At 46.7% G+C, this 23,014-nt stretch overlaps 1 protein-coding gene across 3 annotated transcripts in view; it reads left to right on the top strand.

Moving 5' to 3' along the window:
• EYA2 (EYA transcriptional coactivator and phosphatase 2) overlaps window positions 1–23,014 on the top strand; it is a 211,470-nt gene that overhangs the window by 24,069 nt on the left and 164,387 nt on the right. Inside the window, exon 1 of one of the 3 annotated variants that reach the window (XM_070421591.1) lies at window positions 20,813–20,844. The exons of the other annotated variants lie outside the window; for them this stretch is intronic. Within the exon in view, the coding sequence (XP_070277692.1) occupies window positions 20,825–20,844 (20 nt within the window). The 5' untranslated portion in view covers window positions 20,813–20,824. Of the gene's footprint in view, window positions 1–20,812; window positions 20,845–23,014 lie in introns of those variants that run through there. 3 annotated transcript variants of the gene reach the window in all.

The raw sequence follows: 23,014 nt of genomic DNA, 5'->3' as shown, positions 1-23,014 counted from the left end.
TCTTGTCTACTAAACCAGTATGTCCCAAAGCATGGGAAACCAGCCTTCCGTGTGGTTTTTAGGTGATACACCAAGAGAGAATTGGATAACATTAAATCACTCAGTGATTTTTAAAGCCTCATTTCCATTCACGTTCACTTTCTTTAACTCCAGAAGAAAGTCTCAAGTTGGTGCTCGATGGTTGTCAACACCAAACACTTGCTGATTCTCGCTGAATCACAAAAGGAGTCACCAGGCAGGCACAGACTCTGGAGAGAAATTGATAAGGAAACAATAACAATAATCTGGTAGAAAAATGGAAGAAATATGTGATCAGGCAACTCACAGAAAAAGAAACACAAATGACTTTTAAATATGTAAAAAGATGTTCAGCGTCACTTAAAGTAAAAGATATACAATTAAAACCACACCCAGAAGACGGGCAAAAATCCCAGCATTTGCTAGCATCCTCTGCTGGCGGGCTGTGGGGAAGCAAACACTCGTTTATTGTTGGTTGGGGTGTGTGTCTGTCTGGTTCTTTGGGGGTCAGTTGGGCAGGATCTATCCAAATGACAAATGCAACCACCCTTTAATCTAGCATCCACTGCTAGGAATTTATTGCAATTGTTCATGTGCAAGACAACACCTGTAGGTCTTTATTGTAGCCTATTTATAACCATGGAAGTTCAGGAAGGACCCAGGTACTTACAGAGAGAGAACTGGTTCCATAGATTGCGGTCTATCCACGCAGTGGAGTACTATGCAGCCGTGACATACAATGACGCTATTATATATCTAGACACAAATTTGGTAAAAACCTCCAGAGAAATGTTACAAAAAGGAAGTCATGTAGCATGCTACTATTTGTTTAAAAAATAAGGGTGGTGTGAATAGCAATATACATTTATATTTGCTTCCTTATTTACATAAAGTCATTTTGAAAGGATACACAGGAAGCTGAGGAAAGCCGCTCTGAGGAGAGAGTCGGGTGGGAAAGGGACGTTTGCACTGCAGATTGGAGGCCTGTGCAATCACCAGTGCTGGGGATGGCGATGTCCCATGTGCTCGTGCAAAGCTGACCTCAGCTGCTGGGGTCTCCCTTCCCTCCCCTGCTGGGTCAGGATGTGGCTGGAGGGGAAGGGACAGCTTTCAGGGACTGCTCTCTGGACAGGCCTAGAAGGCTGTGTGGCCCGGAAGTGGCACCGCGCTAATGTTGGGGCCTCTGCCTCTGAACTACAAGCAAATTCTTCCCGGCAACAGGAGCACATTGTGTTCTGGCCCCGCTCTCCCCCGCAGGCTACTTTAAATGCGGATCCTGCTGCCAACAGCTACTTTTAGGCCGGGCAGGCCATCAGAGGGAGAGAAACGTGAGAAAATAGCAAAATGGAAGCATTGTTTTTGAGGGTTTGGAGCAGGCTCAGGGAACTGTGGGGTGGGACGGGCCTGGAGACGTGCTTGCCATCCCAAATAAGTTGTACCAATAATAACAGCAACAATAACAATAATAGTCACCTAAAGTTTGTCCTTAAAGCCGAAAGGAAGAGAGGGCCTTCAGAACGAACTGTGGAAGGGTCAGTGTCATAGTCCCGTGGAATCTCATCTGAAGGAGGTGAGGAATGTGTGAAGGAAAATCCCGTCCGCACGCTGGAAGGGGCTCAGTGGGATAGGAGTGACCTTTAGTGAAGGGCGAGAGGCAGGAGAATAAGCTTGTGGGTTGAGAGCAGGCTGGAGAAAAGACCCTTTTTGGAGGAAATCGGAGTTCTCGGGGATGAATTCGTATCATGCGATAAAAGGCTGTAAGGACAGTTGCAACTCCACACTAGTTAGAGCTTCTAATGCTGCAAGGAGACTGCCTCGTGCAGTAGTGAGTGGACCGTCCACAGAAGCATTCAAGCAAAGCCTGGCTGACGAGGATACAGCGGTTCTAGCTCTGAGCTAGGAGGCAGGACTGGAGCAGAGGTTCTCCACGTGCCAGAGCAGAGAGGACTGAGGAGTGAAGTTTTCATCTGAAAAAATAGAATTGATGTTTATGTGAAAGATTGTCTCTATGCTCTTCCTGTATTTGGATGTTCCTGTGTCCTCTATAAAATTCCCAGTTTGTGGGAAGTAAAAGTCTGGAAATATCAGGATTACATCATGTCAAAGTCTTTTCCATTGCTAAGATTCTGTGATTCTATGAAAATATGCTTCTGATTTGGATGAAACAGGATAAGGGGAATGTGTGTAAAATCAAACCTAAAACTGACACATCAAGAAATGAAAAAAAAAAGAAAGAAATGACTGTGTCAGCATATTTTGGGGAGATGTGGAGTTCATTACCAGAAAGAACAGCTAAAAAAGTTGACAGTGGTTGCCCTTGGGAAAATGGGCTGGAGGTGAGCTTTTTCTTAAGTATTAATTCTGTATTATTATATGAATTTTAAAACTGCATGTATGTTTTTACATAAACTTTGATTTTAAAAAAATGTTTGTTAATCCTCACCCGATGACATTTTTCCATTGATTTTTAGAGAGAGTGGAAAGGAGGGGCAGAGACAGAGAGAGAGAAACATTGATGTGAGAGAGACACATCAGTTGGTCGCCTTCTACACTGACCAAGATGGAGATCAAGCCTACAACTGAGGTTTGTGCCCTTGACCGGACTCGAACCTGGTCCCTTCCGTCGGCAGGCCAGCACTCTATCCACTGAGCCAAACCGGCGAGGGCAAAATAAAAAATTTGTAAAAATTAAAGACAGAGCCCTAACCGGTTTGGCTCAGTGGAGAGAACTTGAGTTGGCCTGCGGACTCAAGGGTCCCGGGTTCGATTCTGGTCAAGGGCATGTACCTTGGTTGCGGGCACATCCCCAGTGGGGAGTGTGCAGGAGGCAGCTGATCGATGTTTCTCTCTCATTGATGTTTCTAACTCTCTATCCCTCTCCCTTCCTCTCTGTAAAAAATCAATAAAATATATTTTTAAAAAAATTAAAGACAGATGATAATGGCTGCCATTTATTGAATTCTGTGCTAAGGAGCTTTTTAAATATTATTGTATTTAATTAATCCCATTTTAGAGATAAGGAAACAGGCTCAGAGAGTTGAAGTGAGTTGCTTCGTTCTAAAGAGAGGGTGGCCGTCCGCTATTTTTGTTTGTTTATTTGTTTGTTATTTGAGAATCAACTCTCACTCATATACACGATGCTCTGTTGTCCCCTGCCCAGGGTGAGACTTCCGTGTGGTTTGAGGAGAGGATGGGGAGGTGGGTGCTACTGCAGAAAAGACAAAAGATAACTGGAAGAGAGAAGATGACAGAAAAGGAGTTTGTTGCTTGGTTTCTAGACTGCACATTTTGAGGAATGCTGCAGAGGAGACACAGGTGCATGCTAACAGAGAAGCTAATGAACACTTGTTCTCTTCTCCTCTCATTTTGGCCTTGATGGAAGGGAGGCAGACTGGGAGAAAGCGAACTGTTTTTGAAGGGTTAACTCTGTGCCAGGCGCAGTGCTAGGAATTTATGTCAGTATCAACCCACCCGGCCCTAAGCAATATTAACTATAGGTCACTTTGGAATGCCTGCCACAGGGTTTCTCAGCCATAAAGGACTGACACTGGGGCTGGATAATTCTGTCATGGGGGCTGAGCACTGGCGGATGTTTTAGCAGCACTAGAGTTCAGGAGAGGCCATTAGCTGTCTCAAGTTGTGACAACAAAAAATGTTTCCAGAGGTTGCCAGATGTCTCCAGGGAGGCAGGACCACCCCCCAGTTGCGAACCACTGGCCTCGTGTGATTGGACATGTCATGTGTATTGCCTTTGATCACCTTGCCAACTAGAGGTCATGATGTCCACTTTATAGATGAGGAAACTGAGGCTGAGAGAAGGGGAGGGATTCACGCAGGGCAGTTGAGCTGAGAGCTAAGATAAGTCTTTTCAATACTGAACTTCGTAAACCAGCTGATTGAAGACGTGGGCCCAGATTTGATCCCAAGTTTACCCCAGGATGGACTAAAACTTAGATTAACCCTTTTCTTTTAAATATATTGTTATTGATTTTAGAGAGGAAGGAAGAGGGAGATAGAAACATCAATGATGAGAATCATTGATCGGCTGACTCCTGCACGCCCCACAATGGGGATTGAGCCCGCAACCTGGGCATGTGCCCTGACCGGGATTCGAACTATGACCTCCTGGTTCTTAGGTCGATGCTCAACCACTGAGCCACACCAAACCTTTTTTTTTTTTTTAATGACTATGGACATCTTAGAGGAGATGCTGGTGTTTCATTAAGTTTTTAAAAGTAGGCTGGACAGCACCAAAAGCTGGTGAGGATGTGGAGCAACAGGAGCTCTCATTTGTTGCTGGTGAGAATACAAAATGGTACGGCCACTTGGAAGACAGTTTCCTACAAAACTATGCATACTCTTACCATATAATCCAGCAATTCCACTCCTTGGCATTTACCCAAAGGAGTTGAAAACTTATGTCCACACAAAAATCTGCACACAGATGTTTATAACAGGTTTACTCATAATTGCCAACATTTGGAAGCAATCAAGATGTCCTTGAGTAGGTAAGTGGTTAAATAGACTGGAATATTATTTAGTGCTAAAAAGAAATGAGCTATCAAGTCATGACATGACATGGAGGAACCTTAAATGTGTAATACTAATTGAAAAAAGCCGTTAACATACTGTGTCATTCCACTATATGGTATTCTGTAAAAGGCAACACTATGGAGATGGTACAAAGATCTCCAGGGGTTTTACAGGGGTTGGGGGGAAGGAGGGATGAATTGATGGAGTGCAGAGGATCTTCAGGGCAGTGAGTCTACTCTCTGTGGTGCTATAAAGACGGGTCCATGGTATTTTTCATTTGTCCAAATCCACAGAATGTACAACAACAAGAATGAGCCCTAAATGTCAACTGTGGACTTTGGGTGGTAATGTACCCATTTAAGTTCATCAATTGTCACAAATGTACCACTCCAGTGAGGGATGTTGATGGTGGAAGCTGCTAAAGCTAGGCATGTGTAGGGGCAGGAGGTATAAGGGAAATCTCTGTACCTTCCTTTCAATTTTGCTGTGAACCTAAAACTACTCTAAAAAAATTAAGTCTTTAGGGGGAAAAATGTAGGCTGATAGCATGGTGGCTGAGAGTACAGGCTCTGGAGCCAAATGCCTTTATTTATACACTTACCAGCTTGGAAACTCTGGCATGTTACTTATCATCTCCAGGCCTCACTTTTCTTCTCTGTAAAATGGGGCTAATGATAATATCTCCTCATAGGGTTGTTGTGAGGATTAAATGAGATAATGTGAATAAAACAGTGCTTGGCAGGTAGGTGATATTCAGTTTCGATAAATATGAGCTATTCTTCTTCTTTGATTTATTAATTATTATTATTTGAGCTGTTATTCTTATTTGCAAATGTAAAATAACATGTATCTATTTCACATACTCAGTCCTGGAACGCGGGCCCCCGTGACATATTTCAGGGCACCATCTCTGAAGTGGCTGACTCTGCTCCTTTGCTGTCGAGCCTGGGGTTGCAATTTGGGTCGATTTTTCACTGACCACTGTGCAATCATCTCCGGCCTGCAGGAGTAGCCGCATTTGGCTTGAGTGTCCCGAGGAGAAGCCATCCAAGCATTCGCCTTCCCCACCAATAGGAGTCTCAGTAGAATTATGGAAATATCTTTGCACATGGAAGAGATTATTAATTCATGTGGCCACAAATAGCTCGAACACTGTGTCCTCAGCGCTCTGATCTTCTATGCCCTGAAATTTCCTCAGGGTGCCAGCTCGGCAGCCAGAAAAGCCACAGGGCTGCCTGAACGGCTCGGCCTGCCTAGCTAGGAGACCTCGCAGGAATTGAGGATGGTGGGATGAGATTAAGTAGTTTGATTGTTTTTAATTTCACACCCACCCTCCCACAACCATAGCCTACTTCTGCCCCACAACACACCAGCCAGATGGAATTGCTGTCGGCCCCACCTGAATTCCCACCACCAGAACTTTGTCTGCTAGTTCTCCCACCTGGTATACCCTCTTTTTACCCACCTCCTGGTCTCCACGTGGCTAAATACCTCTATCCTTCAAACCTGGGGCCTCCCCTTTGCCTCCCCTATCAGAGCATGTGTGGTTTCCGAGGATCTGAGATCTGGAATGGGGTTTACACGCCAGCTCTGTTAGGTATGGGCAAAAGGGTTTACTCTCTATGAGCCTCAGTTTCTGCCCCTGTAGAATGGGAAGACTGATCGATACCTTCCTCCGAGGATCAGTTTAGATTTAAAGGAAAGAAGGTGTGCCAAGTGTTTGGCACTGTTCCTTGCATGTGGTAAGGACTCAACAAATGTTAGCTCAAGAGGGTGAGGCAGAACGGGACCCCTTCGAGCTGGGGACAGAGGCGCAAGGCAGTGCCAAGCAGCGGCTCAGCGGCAGCCGGGGTTGGCCGGTCACACCTCCGTGACTAGGCGGGAAAGGAAACCGCGCACCCACGTGGCTTCAAACAGCAACCGCACACCCTCAGGGTTCCCCTGTCCCCAGAGCTCCTCCAAAGGCCAGCATTAACTCTCACTGGCCAATCACCATGGCCAGACATGGCAAAGGCTCTGATTGGCTAGATTTGAAATACGTGCCATCCCTGAACCAATTGAAATGTCCAGGGGGCGGAGCAAGGCTCTGATTGGCCAGGCTTGAGACGTGGGTCCTTTAAACCCCCTACGTGGAACGTAAGGTGCGTCAGCTCCGTCCAAACCATGTGGACGCGGAGCGTGAAGCCGGCGAGCGGGTCTCCAGAGGAAAGTCGGGGCGCTGTTGGTGAAGACAGATGCGGGGCAGGTACAGAGGACGGGTGTCCGGTGGACCTGGAAGAACATGGTTTATTTGAGCCTGACTGTGTGGGCTGCGTGAGCGTTTGTAGGAGGGGGCGCGGGAACTGAAGAGGGAAGGGAATCTTAGAGGGAACGGCGTGAGAAAAGCCCAGAGGTGTAAGCGGATGTGGTTAGGAAACGCCCAGAGCTGAGCTCAGGGGAGTGGAGCACAGGGGCTGGGAGATGGGCGGGTGGGGCCAGGTTGGAGAATTGAGCAGGGTCCGTGACCAGAGTCCTCGAATGTCAAGCGATTAAAAGAGGGACGTGCTGGGTCTAATCTGTGTTTCGGAATTGGTTCAATCATCCAACATTGGCTGAGCACCTGGGGTGTGGCTAAACGAAGTCCCTGGTTACTTTCTAAGGATAGGAGACCGGAGTGGAGACACTGAGTCTGGGAGCGGGGGTGGGGAGGGCGGCTGGTGCTGCAGTCCAGGCGGGAAAGGAAAAGCTTAGCTGTATGTGGAGCGCATCTCCCCCGCATCACAGCTCCACGCAGAGCCAAGCCTGTAACATACAGAGTGAGTGCTTGAGGCAGATTTTCAGTCTTGCTTGGTGCCCCAGCAGGGCAGCCTCCTGGGAGCAGTTTTGTAGCATCTGTTTGCATAGGCTGCCACCCACAGAATCGCTCGGCCCAGATCTGAATCCTTGTTTCTCCGTGCTCTGCTGGCTGTGTGACCTGCCTCACCTCTCTGGGCTTCGGTGTCCTCCATGAAACGGCTTAATGATAGCACCTACCTCGTGGGACCATGGTAGCAAAATGCTAGACACATAAGAAATGCTCAGTAAATGGTGATGTTATTCTTCTCCGTTATTACCAAGACTGACTTCAAGGGGCATCACCTCCCGATGTTCCTCTTCCTCACTTGGAAAGGTGACCGTAGTCCATGTACTTCAGTGGAGGTAAACCACTTAGTGACTGTGTGACCTTGGGCAAGTGACGTCACCTCTTCGTGCCTCAGATTCCTCATTTGAAAAAATAGGGCCAATATTAGTACCTCCTTACAGGGCTGCTATAAATTAAATCATTGAAGTGCACACAGAACAGTTTCAGTATATGTCAGGTCAATAGATATTATTATTATGAAGAGCAGCAAAAGTACATTTTTAATAAGTAGGAGTGATAGTGATAATTAAGTGAAGCTATAACCTAAGAAGGGGCTTATTAAGTGGTGGCTGTTATCAGTAATATCACTTTCCCATCAGATACTTTGAGGGGAAATGATAGCATTTGGTTTGGGGGCAAAAGGGACACTATTTCCTCCTCCAAAGGCATATGTCTTTCTCCCCAGAACACGTGGATATGAAATATTGCTCCTTGGGTGGGGAGAAAGACGTCGCGGAAAACTTCCCCAAACTTTTCCATCAGGACAGAAGAATGAGGCTGGTTCCTCCCCCTGGCCCACTTCTCCAGGATAACCGGAGGGGTGCCCCCCACCCCGCAACAGTTCTGTTGCTCCCAGAATATAAATATAACCGGCATTTCAGTTTCGTGACTTGGGGAAGTCTTCTCTTTCTTGTGCGGGGAATGATTTGTGGCTCCATTTACAAGAGGAAAGCTCTTGTGATCAACACCCCACTCAGGTCCCAGAAGTAGTGATGCCTGAGGAGCTGTTTGAAAAAGTCAGTTGAGGGCAAAGTCCAAAGTGGTTTTAAGTGGCCCAGCTAAGTGCCAGGCTGAATGGGGAACCCTCTTGATTTATGACAGTCATGCCCTGTGAAGAAAAAGACAACACTGCTCTGGAGCAGTTTGATAGCAGAGCACTGAATCCCTGTGTGTATATGAAAAGTACAGACATAGCAGCTCACATTGCCAGAGAAAAAGCACCTCTGCTGGTTGGGGCATTGGTGTTGGATTCATGTGCACGGACTTACTAGTATAGGAGGAACTTCAGGGAGAAGAGGATTTTACTATTGTCACACATTTTTTATTTACAAGGACTTGATCCAAGACTGCCTGAGATCACAGCTTCCAACGCTGTGTGACCTTGAGCAAGTTACTGCACCTCTCTGTGCCTCATCTGTACAACGGAAAGAATAATAGTACTAGTTTCTAGGGTTGTTGTAGGATGAAATGAATTACTAGATGTAAGGCAGTTAGAAAAGTGCCCAGGACAGTGGGCACAGTTGGTAAGAATTAGTTACTATTGCCTTATACAGACTTTTGTTTGGGATTGGTGGTGATTTTCTGCTTGGCAATGGGAAAGCCAGTCTAGAGAATGGCCTTGTTGTTTGCAACAGAAACCTATAATTGTCTGTTCCTCCTTGGTTTTCTAGCTGGGAGTCCAATGCACGCAGTTCATCATGCCTTGATTTTTTTTCTTTTTTAATCCAACTTTTCAGGACGTGCTTCCAGTAAGGCCTGTTGGAATTCTTGAATTCCAGAGAGATTTTTCTGGCCACATTAGCTAACAGAGGAACTCTTCAAAACGGAGAGAAGGCTACAAACCACTCATTAGAAAATTGACTCTTTCATTCATTCATCCTACAAATATTTCTAGTGAGCTTACTAGTTGCCAGGTCGCTGTGCCCAGTTCCCGGCACAGAGTGAGAATGATGCAGTAAACCTGACTCTTTGGGGAACCAGGCCCTGATCGAAGAGCTGTACATACATCAATTCATTTAACCATCACCACAATCCTGCTATTTTATCCCCATTTACAGATGAGGAAACTGAGGCACAGAGACGTTAAGTCACCCCATGGGCACACAGCTGGTAAATAAGAGTCCAGATAGCCTGGCTCCAGTGGCTGAACGCCTCTCTTTTTCTCCTCAGCTTTATAATTTGGAAAATATCAAACCTATATAAAAGTTACTGGTATGGTACCATGAACATCATGTGCCTGTCACATGGGTGCACCAATTGTTAAAAGTTTGCCGTATTTGCTTAATCGCTCTCTGTCTCAACACACTTTCGCTGAATCATTTACTTGCAGATATCCTGATTCTTCACCCCCAAATATTTCAGTGTATGTAGTAATTATGTATTGCTGCATAACAAGTGACTCCCAAATTAAAAAAATAAAAAATTAAAAAGCAGATATTTGTGGGTCAGGAATCTGCATGCAGCTTAGCTGGGTCCTCTGCTTCGGGGTCTGTCCTAGGCTGGCATCACTCCTGGCTGTTGGTAGGAGGCCTCAGCTCCTCTCCACGTGGGCTCCTTCATAGGTCTGCTCATGACACATCAGCTGGCTTTCCCCAAAGTGAGTGATGAGAGAGAAAGAGAAAAAGAGGCGGGATAAGGTGCCAAGATGGAAGTCACAGTCTTTTATAAGCTAATCCCAGAAGTGACTTATCTTCACTTCTGCCATATTCTATTGGTCACTCAGGCCAACCCTGGTACCATATGGGAGGGGACTACATAGGGGTGTGACACAGACCAGGAAGCAGAGGTCACTAGGGCATCTTTTTTGAGGCTGGCTACTCCTAAGGTTTCCAGTTATGTGAGTCAATAAGTTCCCCTTTTTACTTTAACCAGTTTGAGCTAAATTTCCTGTTAGTTGCAATGGAAAGGGTCCTGATGAGTAATACATGCATCTTCCAGGGAAAGAGAACGACTTACTGTAAATCCTCACCACAAAAACTAATTTGTTTGTAGCAGAAGTTTGCTATGAGAAAGCAGGGATGATATTCTTAGAAGTCAGAGTCCCTTGCTTCCTGCCTGCTATTTGCAAGAGTCGGTGCAGGGAAAACTCTAGCCTCCTACCTTCCGGGATGGGTTTGCCCATCCCAGTGAAGGTTATCAAGTCCCAGTTGTTCCACTTATTATTGCTGGGATCTCAGACAAGTCACTTAACCTATGTAAGTCTGTTTCCTTACCTGTAAAAATGGATATATTTTAAAACAAAGTTTAAGGGGAGACTAAAATAAGATAACATATGTTAAGCATAGATACAGTGCTGGGTATGTAGTAAGTGCTCAGTAACACTTATCTACACTAATAAAAGAGAAAGGTGCAAATTGACCATACCTTCGTGATGCCCACCAGCCAATCTGCTGTGGGTATGCAAATTAACCCAACAAAGATGGTGGGTTAATTTGCATACGCAGGCACCGAGCAGCCAGGGGCAGGGTGGGACACTTGCGTTCCAAACCACTCCAGTGCTCCGGGGCCTCTGGGTAGCCTGGGAAGGCGGAAAGGCGGCTCTGGGCCAGAGTGAAGGCAGAAAGGCAGCTTCAGCCAGAGTGAAGGCGGTGCCAGCAGCCAGGGGAAGGAAGGCCCATTCTTGCAAGAATCTTCGTGCATCGGGCCTCTAGTCCATTCATAATTATCTTATATAATAAAAGGCTAATATGCAAATTGACCAAACAGCGAACAGACTGGTTGCTATGACGTGCACTGGCCACCAGAGGGCAGCAGACGTTCAATGCAGGAGCTGCCCCCTGGTGGTCAGTGCACTCCCGCAGGGGGAGCGCCGCTCAGCCAGAAGCCAGGCTCACCGCTGGCAAGTGCAGCGGCAGTGGCAGGAGCCTCTTCCGCCTCCATGGCAGCACTAAGGATGTCTGACTGCAGGAGCAGGCCTAAGCCATCAGTTGGACACCCCCTGAGGGCTCCCAGTGCTCCAGGCCTCTGCAAGAGGGTGCAGGCCAGGCTGAGGGACCTTCCCGAGTGCACGAATTTTGTGCACTGGGCCTCTAGTTATTAGATGAAATGTCTGCGTGTTCACTATTGTGCAAGGATCTGTGAGAAGATACATGAGACGTCTAATGTGCTTGCTCTGATATCTCAGAAATCTTCATGGAGGAGAAAAGGCTTGATCTGGCCTTTCAAGGATTCACCCAAATTTAAAAACGTGAATAAATAGATAGAGGCCTTCCTAGACAGAGTGGGCAGGCACACAAATGAACATTAGCTGATGTTTATTGAACACTTACTATGTACCAGAAGTGATGGTAAGTGCTTTCCACATGTCACCTCACAATATTCCTAATGGCCTTTGAGGTGGGTATCATGATGAACTGTTACAGATAAGGACACAGAAGCACAGAGTGGCTAAACCATTTGCCCAAAATCTCTGGTCCTAAGTGGGGACTGAGAATTAGATTCTCCCCCGCACCTGCAGTGTTGGGGTGTCTTAACCACTCTGTGAAAACTGTTACAAATAAAAAATAAAATAAATAAAAATAACAGCAATTATTGAGGTCACACAGTAATCGGCACAAAACTCAAATGATGATAAGGATTTTTTAAAAAAGGCACAAAGCCAGGGCTCAAGCCCAGCTCTGTCGGCCTCTGTCTTCCAGAGGGTTAAATGCTTTGTTCTGTGAGGGTGGCCAGGCCTAAGCAAAGGACTCTGGGAGGGGAAGTTGACGGGCAGCTGAGGGAGGGGCGGACAGCTCCAGGCAGCTGGTGGCATTGGGGGCTGTGGCCAGCTGTCTGCCACTGACCAGGCCTGAGCACCCCCAGGCCCCTCCTGGGTGAAGCCCCAGCAGCTGTGGGAGGGCAGTGGTGTGACCTACAGAGCAAGCCATGACCCCGAGGTGAAAGATTTGCCTGCCGGCTCCTCAGCCTCCTGACTTGCCATCTGTCTCACCACCTGGAGTATCATTTCTGAGTGTTCCCTGTGGTGTACACAGGGAAACAGCCAGGAATAGTGGGAGATGTGCAAGATGCCCATCTTTCCAAAGCCCTGAGCCTGCTGCTGCCAAGGTGTCTTTGGCAGAGATGGTTGGTCAGAGGCCCCAGTGCAGAGGCTAGCAGCTGTATGGTGCAGTGGGCGGGGCGGGGCCATGGAGTCCCCTTGGCCTGGGTTCAAATCCTGGCTCTGCCACTAAGAGCTGCCTGACTTTGAGCAAGTCACCCACCTATCACATAAGGCTTCCGTAAAATGGGCACGGAGACCCCCAGAGAGATCCTAGAAGGACTCAGTGGCATGATGCAGGTTACACACGACCTAGAACCAAATTCCTAGGTTCAAATCCTGGCTCTGCCCCTTCTTAGCTGTGTGGCCTAAGTGGTCTCTTTAATCTTTCTGAGGCTCAGTTTCTAAGTTCCTAAAATAGGGTGATAGTACCTCTATGCCAGGGCTACGGTAAGAAAATAAATGCACTGCAATGCATAAAGGGCCAAGAACACTTGCTTAAGCATTTGTAAGAGAGGAAGTTCACCGTGGTGAAGAGTGCTGGCTCTGCCACCTGCCAGCTGTGTGACCTGGGACAAGTTACTTCCACTCTCTGTGCCTCGGTCTCCTCATCTGTAACATGGAGATGCTCATGGCCTCTGCCTCAAAGGCTCATGCATAAGGAGTAGATGAAATATTATAAAGCTCTTGGAGCTTAGTACACTATAGGTATTGGCCCTTCATGTTATGAAAGTGCTTGTCGACCATGAAGTGATTGCTATTAGCATTCTTGTTATTAACATTCTTTCTAGAACATTCCTCACCAAGAGGGGTGCAGTAGATGATCTGAGGAAAGGCACCTTTTTACAACAGAAATACCCTTTGAGAGAAAAGATGGGGAATGGGGCCAAGGGCTCCCCGACACTTGGAGATATTTCCATGTAGTCGGGAGTTGGGTTTATCCAGCTGCAAAGTGGAACATCTCGACGGCCTCCAACAACGAGCCTTGAAGATGTAGTTATCCATGTGGTTGGGCGTGAGAGGAATTCTGTACCCAGACTCTGGGGCAAGGCTCACTGGACTCTGGTCCCTTCTCTGACATGAGCGGTGTGACTTTGGGCAAGGGCAGGCAACTCACCCTCCCCAACCAGTCCCCACCTATGAAGCCAGGACACCGACAGACATGCCTCACAGGGAGCATTCCGTGGGCAACTCATGCAGAGCAGTGGTTCCCAACCAAGCAGGGGACACTTCCCAGTGTCTGCAGGCCCTTTCATTTGTCACAACTGGAGCAAGGATGCTGCAGGCATCTTTTCATGGGTAGAGGCAGGGATGCTGCTGAATGTCTGCAGTACCCAGGACTGCCTTCGTGACAAAGAGTGATCCAGCCCCAAATGTCTCCTGCCAATTCATTTGGTTCTTAAAAAAGAACATGCCCCCTGCAGTTAGCAGTAGGAAGTGCACCCCCTACCCCTTTATCCAGTGGCCTTAGCCTCGATGGGCCTTAGTTTTCTCATCTGTAAAATGGGGATAATCACAGCATCTGCACCCTAGGGGTATTGTGGATTAAATGATATCTTCTATGGAATGTGCCTAGAACAGTACCTGCCGTTCCTTAAGTGCTATGTGAAAATTGGCCACGTTGAGCCAGGGCAGCTGGGCTGTTCTCTCCGTGACTGTCTGATGGGTTTTTAGAAAGCCCAAGCTCCCTGTTTTTAACCAACGTCAAGACATCTCAGAGAGTTCAACAACCTCTCCCACTTCTCAGTGCTTCTGTTCTGTAAAAAGAATTATTCTGCCCGCCTTCTACCGAGTTCTCCAGGATGCTCTGCGGGGCATTTCCTGAGCCCTGGGAGCCTGCAGGAGTGCAGGCCATCAAAGTACCGTTACCGTCATCCATGTTCTCCAGTGCTCAGGGCAACTTGGGAAGCTCGAGATGGGTAGCCTTTTCAGGACTCCACTCTGGTCATTAGCGTATTTGGGACGAGTTCTTTCTTTCACCTCTGTGGCCTGCTGGGCGTGTTGCAGGAAAGAAGTGAATAGTTGCTCCTATCTGCCTAGTCAGCTTTTGTAGGAAGCTCTTGATCTGATGGTGTGTTTTGGTTTCGATTTTCTGGCCTTCTGCATTCTTCCCTGCAGAGGATGGAAGGGCTGGGACATTCTGATCAAGCCATCAGCAGGCGACAGTGGCCCTGGCGAGGCCTCACGGTGTGAAGGCACTGAGCTGTCCCACTCTGGCAGGCAGCGGGACAAGCCAGTGTTCTGAGAGCTGATTCAAATCGCAGGCCACACCCTGAGTACCAAGGGTCTCAAGAATAAGTGTTGACCTCAGGATCTGGGTTCTGTTTCCCAGTAGGAGTTCGAGTTTTCATGACCGAGGTCGTCCTTCTCTAGAGCCTGCTTGTATTTGAACTTCTTCCTCCTCTGGACCTTGCCCATTGGGTCCCTGTAGGACCGTCAACTGCTCTGCCAAGATGGGCCATCAGTGGCCAGGGCTGCTCCCTTCTTACTTCTAACTCCAAACCCTGGGAGGTCTTGCCCGTGGAGACGGGTGCGCGGCTTTGTGTTTTATTACTATTTATTGTTCTTGTTATTTTAACATTTATGGCACACGTCTTAGATGTGAACTCATTTCTTGAGCGTCACTGCGGTCAAAATCGCTCCAGGGTGCAGGGCCAGGCGTTACTTTGATTTGTTTTTAGTTTCTGCCCTATTTACTTTATTAAAAATATCATTCTGTTTGGGTCTCCCTTTGTTCTAAGGATTTTTCTGGATATGGCCCTGGGTCCACCCTGAGTCCCTAAACACCATTGTTTGAACATGAGCCTGGGCGTGCAGAAGGCCGTGTCACCAGGAATCAGCAAACATTTTTTGTAAAGAGCCAGATAGTTAATATTGTAAGCTTTATGCGATGGTCTCTGTTGCAGCTACTCAACCTCACTGTCATTGCATGAAAGCAGCCATAGACAACGCAGACATGAATAAAACTTTTCATATGAAAACAGATGGCCACCCGAATTTGGCCCACGGGCCATAGTTTGCTGACCCCTAACGTAGATGATGGGGGCTTTGTTCTAATAGGAACTCATCTTTACTTCCTGTGTGAATCTAACATGTAGGTCCTTCCTATGGTTTCAGCCTATTTCTGTTTCTTTATTTGATCCCCTAGAGCAGGAGTCAGCGAACTTTGGCCCATGGATCAAGTCTTGCCAGCTGCCTAATCTATAATAATAAAAGCATAATATGCTAATTAGACCGGTCGTCCTTCCAGATGAAGCCGGGGCTGCAAGGGAAGCCCGGGTCCCGGACGTGAGAGGGAAGCCAGTGCCGGCAGCCGGGGGAAGGAAGGCCTACTCTTGCACGAATTTCGTGCATCAGACCTCTAGTTTATCAATAAAGTTTTATTGGAACACAGCCACAACCACTCACTTCTGTAAGGTCTGAGGTTGTTTTCCCTCTACATTGATGAAGTAGAATAATTGCAACAGAGACTGTTGTCCCTCAATATTTACTATTCAGCCCTTCACAGAAAAGGTTTGAGATGATTGCTCTATAGATGTAGTGTTGAAATCTATACTTCAGGAAGTGCGGCTCATCATATATCTGTTTTATTGAATATGTTTACTATTTATTATGTCAGGTGATTTATATACAGTATCTTATTTCATTTTCTCAAAAAGTGAAGGAGATAGGAACTAACTTTATTCCAATTGTGCAGATGAGGAAACTATAGCTCAGTCATGTGCCTAAGATCATGTAGGTCATGATTGATAGAGCTGGGATTCAAGCAGGTCACGTGTAAATTTTTTCTTTTTTAAATATATTTTATTGATTTTTTTACAGAGAGGAAGGGAGAGGGATAAAGAGTTAGGAACATCCATGAGAGAGAAACATCAATCAGCTGCCTCCTGCACACCCCCTACTGGGGATGTGCCTGCAACCGAGGTACATGCTCTTGATCGGAATTGAACCCGGGACCCTTCAGTCCCCAGGCCGATGCTCTATCCACTGAGCCAAACCGGTCAGGGCCACGTGTAAATTTTAACCACTAGGCCGTCCATGCTGCCTCCTGAGACATGCCACCAATATGGAGTGGAGCAGGGTCTCCCATGCTCCAAACACAAGGTTAAATTTCTGTTGGCACTTGAGACCCTATTTTTAAGAGCTAAGGGGTCAACTCAGAAATGTATTATAAAACACTAGAGGCCCAGTGCACAAAAGTTTGTGCACTCGGGGGGGTTCCTCAGCCCAGCCTGTGCCCATTTGCAGTCCAGGACCCCTTGGGGGATGTCCACCTGTCGACTTAGGCCCACTCCCCGGGGGATCAGGCCTAAGCTTGCAGTCAGACATCCTTCTGGCAGCCAGGGAGCCCTCGGGGGATGTCCGACTAAAGGCTTAGGCCCCCAAGGGAGCTGTGATGAGGAAGCTGGGGTGACAGAGGAGCCACGCTGTCCCACCCCACCGCCCTGGGTTGGGTTGCACAGGGGACGCCTGGGCAGGCCGGCCCATCGCTGCTGCCCCGCCCGGCCGCCCTGGGTCAGGTCGCACACTGGACACCCGGATGGCAGACGGGTGGGCAGGCCGATCGCTGCTGCCCCACCTGGCCATCCCAAGTTGGGTCGCACACGGGATGCCCGGATGGCAGCTGGGCAGGCTGGCTGATCGCTGCTGCACTGCCCGGCTGCCCCGGGTCAGGTCGCACATGAGACGCCCGCCGCCCCGGGTTGCAGATAGCAGGCCCAGATGGCGGCAGGGCAAGCGGGATGGCGCTGACCCGCCCTGCCTGTGGTATGCAAATTAGCCGCCATCTTTGTTGGTGATTAATTTGCATATCACACTGATTAGCCAATGGGAGGCGTAGCAAAGATACAGTCGATTACCATGTTTGTCTATTATTAGATAGGATAGATAACCCAGCTTCTTTTATGGAAAAAATATGAAGTTAATGGTGAAATTGGGGAGTTAGGAAGAGTTTAGTACTTTAGAAGCTGTCCTGCTACTACATATGAGAATAAGTTGGGCCAAACCTGCTTTCACAGTCAAGACTTCCAGTTACAAGTGACAGAAAACTCAATGCAAACTGGGTTAGCCAGTAAACAGAATGTATGAGCTCGAGGGTTGGGGCTCCATTTAGGTGTGGCTGGATCAGGGCTCAGATGATGCAATTAAGATTCCAGTTGCTGCCCTCTGGGTGGCTCATTTGGTTGGAACGTCATCTTTGTGGGTTCAATGCCCTGTCAGTCAGGACACATATAGGAGGCAACTGATGGATGTGTCTCCCTCACATGGATGGATGTTTCTCTCCCTCCATCCCTCTCTCCCTCTCTCCCTCTCTCCCTCTCTTCCTCTCTTCCTCTCTCCCTCTCTCCCTCTCTCCCTTCCTACCTCTCTCAAGTTACTAAAAACATATCCTCAGGTGCAGATCAAGGGAAAAAAAGATTCCAGTTGCTTTCTGACTCTTGATTTTGTTCTCCACTTTTTTGGCTCCATCTTCAGACTGAACTAGGAGCTAGATGGTGTGGGTAGCTCCATCCCCACATTCTCTCAGGTATACAGTAGGTGCTCAGTAACTATTAAATGAATGGACTGCTTGAGATTGGCTTAAGTGCTTTATACTTATGTTTAGGTGTTAACGTTGATACCCATTTGAAGACTTTTCTGCATTTGTCTGTGTAGAGCACAGAGGTTAAGAGTGGAAGCAAATTGCTTTGGTTGCAACCTCTGGCTGTACCACTCACCATGTGGCTTTGGGCAAGGGTCTCAACCTCTGTTTGCTTCAGTTCTGCATCTGCGTAATGGGAGCTAAGAATAGCACCCACCTCATGGAGTTGCCAGGAAGTTCAAACGAGGTCATAGTAATACTTTCCATTTACTGATGGCTCACCAAAAGTCAAGCATGGTTCTAAGGGGTTTGCATGTATTAACCTACTGAATCCTCTCAACCACCCCCGTGTAAGGTGCTTACGACACATGAGGAGAGCACGGCACAGAGAAATCTAGTGGCTTGTGCATGATGAGTGCTGGAGTCCGTGTGCGTACCCAGCAGAACCCGTGTTTTTCTCCACTCTGCAGGCAGTGCAACACAGTGCCTGCTCAGAGTAAGTACTCAATAGCTGAAATAGCTCACAGTGCATCCTTGTTTAAAGGTAATGGTGGGACACGCAGAGGCTGTGTGCAAAGGGGAAGTGAAGCCCAGACTCCACCACAGGCCGCCCCTCACCCTGAGCCGCCACCTGGAGCTCTTCTTCCGAAGGGCAAGGAGGCCACGGATGGGATTGAGTCTTGCCATCCAGCCCCCCAATCCCTATAAGATCACTCCCTCTAGCACTAACTGGTTTGGCTCAGTGGATAGAGCATCGACCTGCGGACCAAAGGGTCCTGGGTTCAATTCCAATCAAGGCCATATGCCGGGGTTACGGGCTCAATCCCCAGTTCGGGGTTTGCAGGAGGCTGCTGATCAATGATTCTTTCTTATCATTGATATCTCTCCCCCCGCCTCTTTCTCGCCCTTCCTTCTCTAAAATCAATAAATATATATATATATATTTTTTTAAATCACTCCCTCTAAAGAACCTCACACCAGATCAGCCCGCCAGCATGGAAGCAGGCCATCCTGAGACTTTAATGGAAGAGGTTGCAGTCCCAGTTATTTTAAGATGCAAAACTTAAAGAGATTTCCCCAGGGGAATGGAAGTAAGTCATTCTGTGTCTAAGTGCATGGAAAATGGGACTTCATCAATATTTCTATTTCATTATGTTTTAGTTTTGCACAAGTCATATAATTCAATTTTCAAATATCATTCCACTCTAAGAGACCCAACGTTTGAAGTCTTGGAACTCTATTTTAAAAAAATATTTTAATAGCATTATTTCTAATATTAAAACTTAGAAAAAGTAAAAGAGAGATAGTTGAGTAATCATAATAGCTAATATTTTTCTGGTGCTTAATAATGTGCCACTTTTGATGCTTTGCATACACTAATTCATTTCATCTGTATGATGACCCTCTGAGGCAGGTTTACTCTCAATCCCATGTTACACATGTGGAAACTGAGGTCCCAGGGCTCAGTAACTCCTCAAGTTAACCCAGCTGGTCGGAGGGACCCAGAAGCTGTGCCCATAACCACCACAATATGTTAATTAGTTATGATACCTAACACTAAGGAATTTGATACCATCATAGGTATTTGTAAAAATTTTGGAGAATCGGTGTTTTCATGTTCCGTGGAAAGGGCACATCAACATAGAAAATTCAGTAGGAGCTTATCTACCTTAAAAAGAAACATATAAAGGAACTAGTGAGGTTAGGGGTAGGTGAAATGTTTCAGACATTGGCCTGGCGAGGGGCTTCTCAATCTTGGCAATACTGACATTGATCCTTTGTTGTGGGGCTGTCCTGTTCATCATAGGATGTTTAGCAGCATCCCTGGCATCTGTCCACTTGATGCTAGTAGCATCTAGTGCACCCAGCTCCTCCTCCCATTATAATAACCAAAAACATCTCCAGACATGGCCAACTTTCCCTTTGGGGGGTAAAATCATTCTGGTTCAGAACCACTGGTGTAGCTGTTAGGATCATGGGTGGCATTTTTTCCTCCTTTTTCTCTCCTATGATTTACCAGTTTCCTTTAATAGGCATGGCTTTTGTGAATAAACAAAGAGCCTCTCATTGAGAACGATCATGCCACTCTTGTTCAGAACCTCCCAGGGAATTCCCAATATTCTTAACCTTGCCAAGGCCTACAAGGCCCTGTGCACTCTGGCCCCTGGCTACTTCTTCCTTGTGCTCTCCTATCCCTTTTTCCATTCACCATCACATTCCAACTGCTCTATTAAGCTTTCTGTTCTTTAAACGCGCCTGGCACATTTCTGCCTCAGGGCCTTTGCACATGCTGTTCTGCCTGGTGGTTCATCCTTATCTCCTTGTTGTATCACCTGTTAATCCACGTCAAGTGTCTTCTCAAATGCCACCTCTTCCAAGAGGCCTTCCCTGGTCATCCTGTCTAAAATATGTATGTGTCTACCAATTTATTGTCTGTCTCCCCCACCAGAATGTCAACTCCATTAGGGCTGGGAGTTTGGTTTATTGTTCCATCCCCCAAACCTAGAACAATGCTTGGCACGTGGTAAAAGGTCAATAAATATTTGTGGAAGGGGAGCGGGAGGCATGGAGGAAGGAGAACACTTAAGATAAATAAAATCAGTAAATTCAGGAGCTTACAGTAAAGGAGCAATCCTGAAACCCACACAGCTGTGTTTTTCTCTAAATTCCATCTCATTTCAACTTGTGGTTTATGGACAAAAGACTTGCGTAGCAGACAGGCTCTGGGCAGCTAGCTCCCTTTGAGGGATTACATTAATGTGATTTTTGTGCTGCCTCTCTCCAGAAATACCACGCTGATGAGCGACCTGTGTTAAAACAGCAAGAACGTAAACAGATGCGCCTTCCTCTGAGCTGGTGAGCGAATGAAGAAACTTGTGTTTCTTGGTGTCGTTCCCCAAACAGCAGGAAACACCCAGTGCCACCTCGTCCTCCTCATGATCTCATTCTCGACCTTGAACTGTGTGAGTTCACATCAGTCCTGAACTGGACCCAAAGGACAATGGGCTCTGATGGTGCTCAGTTGTTACGAGGTGTGCATGAGGCCCAGGGGAGGCTGGGCTGGTGGTCTGCCAGCCGAACATTTTTTGGCAGAGAACTTATTCTCGGTGTTTTTGTTTGTTTGTTTTCTTTGATTTGGGGGTAAGGAAGAAGCAGTAACAGTAACTTCGGTTATTCTAAAGGTCAGACTGGAGTATCAGCACATCCTGTGGCCATTTTCTCAGCCTGGGTTGATATCTTGGCACTTGCTGGTGAGCAAAGAGAACTAGGTTTTTCCTTCCCTTTTCTCTCTCTTTTTCTCTCTCGTTATTTTACTGTGTTATTCATTTTATTCAACTCTTGTTCATTCAGTCATCGTACATTTAATGAGCACCTACTATGTGTCAGCCAGGCCCCAGCTTAGCAATTAGAAAATCTGAAGAGGTTTAAGAACCACACTCAACAAATTACTTCGCCAGCAACATTTACATTCTTTAGGGTTCAAGTTTCTTGTGACTGTTTTTTCCTTTATTGGTTTTCTTTTTAATTACAAAAATAAGTAGCGCTGCTCAGAAGACATTAAGATGACCCTGAAGTATAGAGTGGACGATCCCCGGTTTCCTCTTCAGCAGGACCTCCTTCAGTGGTTGGATGTGGGCGCTTGCGGATGGGTTTTAATATATCCACACGCCATCCTGCAAATTCGTATCATTTTCTTTTTACAAAAATAGGATCAGACTTTGTACCCCATAACTTACTATTTTCCATTTCTATGTTTGGACATTTTCCATGTCAACACATCTAGATCTATTCTGTCTCATTACTAATAGTGGTTCGCTTGTGGATATAGCATCATCTTTATTTTTCCTATGTTGGTCACAAGGGTCAGCTAACTTTTTCTGTAAAGGGCCAGATAATAAATTTTTATGGCTTCGAGGGCCATGCAGTCTCCATTATAACTACTCAACTCCACCAACATAGCATGAAAGCTGCTATAGACATATGTAAACCAAAGGGCATGGCTCTGTTTCAATAAAGTTTTATTTACACCTCAGCTAGTGGACCAGATGTGACCTTCAGGCCATGGTTTGCCAACTTCTGACCTTTTTATCTTCCACACTTTTCCCCCAAAGTAGTTTGTACCTAAACAGATTAATTTAGGTTTGCTTTTACTTGATTTTTTGTTTGGTTTGGGGTCGGGGGGGACAGTTAGAGTATAGAAGAGGGAGGAAGAATCACTGATTGTTGTTGTTGTTGTTGTTTTAAAGAATATATTATAGCCCAGCCGGCATGGCTCAGTGGTTGAGCATCAACCTATGAACCAGGAGGTCACTTTTCAATTCCTAGTCAGGGCACATGCCCAAGTTGCAGGCTTAATCCCCAGTGGGGACCATGCAGGAGGCAGCCAATCAATGATTCTCTCTCATCATCGATGTTTCTATCTCTCTCTCCCTCTCCTTTCCTCTCTGAAATATATATATATTTAAAGAATATATTACACATGCTTAGCATCTTATATTTTTCCCCCTCATTGATTCATGGAATTACCTCCAAGACAACTGGGATAACCCTTATGTATGGTTTTCAACAGCTGCATAAAGTTCCATTGTGTGGATAGACTATCTGAATTGATTATGGTAATGCTAGCTGCTGTAACAAATAAAACCTATAGTCTCAGCGCTTACCACAATCACAACTGAGTTCTCACAATGTAAGACCAGTAACTGTGTTTCTGGTAGACTGGTGTTCTGCATGTGGTCCACCAGGGACCCAGGCTCCTTTTATTGTGTAGCTTTGCCTTTAGTGCTTCAGAGGCAAGTCCAGTTGGCAGGTAGATGCCCCCAGTTGTGACAACCAAAAATGTCCAGACACTGCCCAATGTCCCCTGAGGTCAGAATTGCTCCCATTACTGTTTTACTGATCATCATGAGGCACCGCCCCTCTGTGGGGCTTTATGGCGTCCCCTCACCCCTCATTGTCCTCTCCTTCCTCCTGCATCACTCTGATACTTGGACCCTCCCCCTGCCCCAACACACACAAGCATGCG

The sequence above is a fragment of the Myotis yumanensis genome, unplaced genomic scaffold (assembly GCF_028538775.1).
Source record: "Myotis yumanensis isolate MYYU_CA2020_CCGP unplaced genomic scaffold, mMyoYum1.0.hap1 SCAF_7, whole genome shotgun sequence".
Classification (NCBI taxonomy): domain Eukaryota; kingdom Metazoa; phylum Chordata; class Mammalia; order Chiroptera; family Vespertilionidae; genus Myotis; species Myotis yumanensis.
Note: the sequence above shows the minus strand (reverse complement) of the source record. Positions and strands in the feature narration are given on the sequence as shown.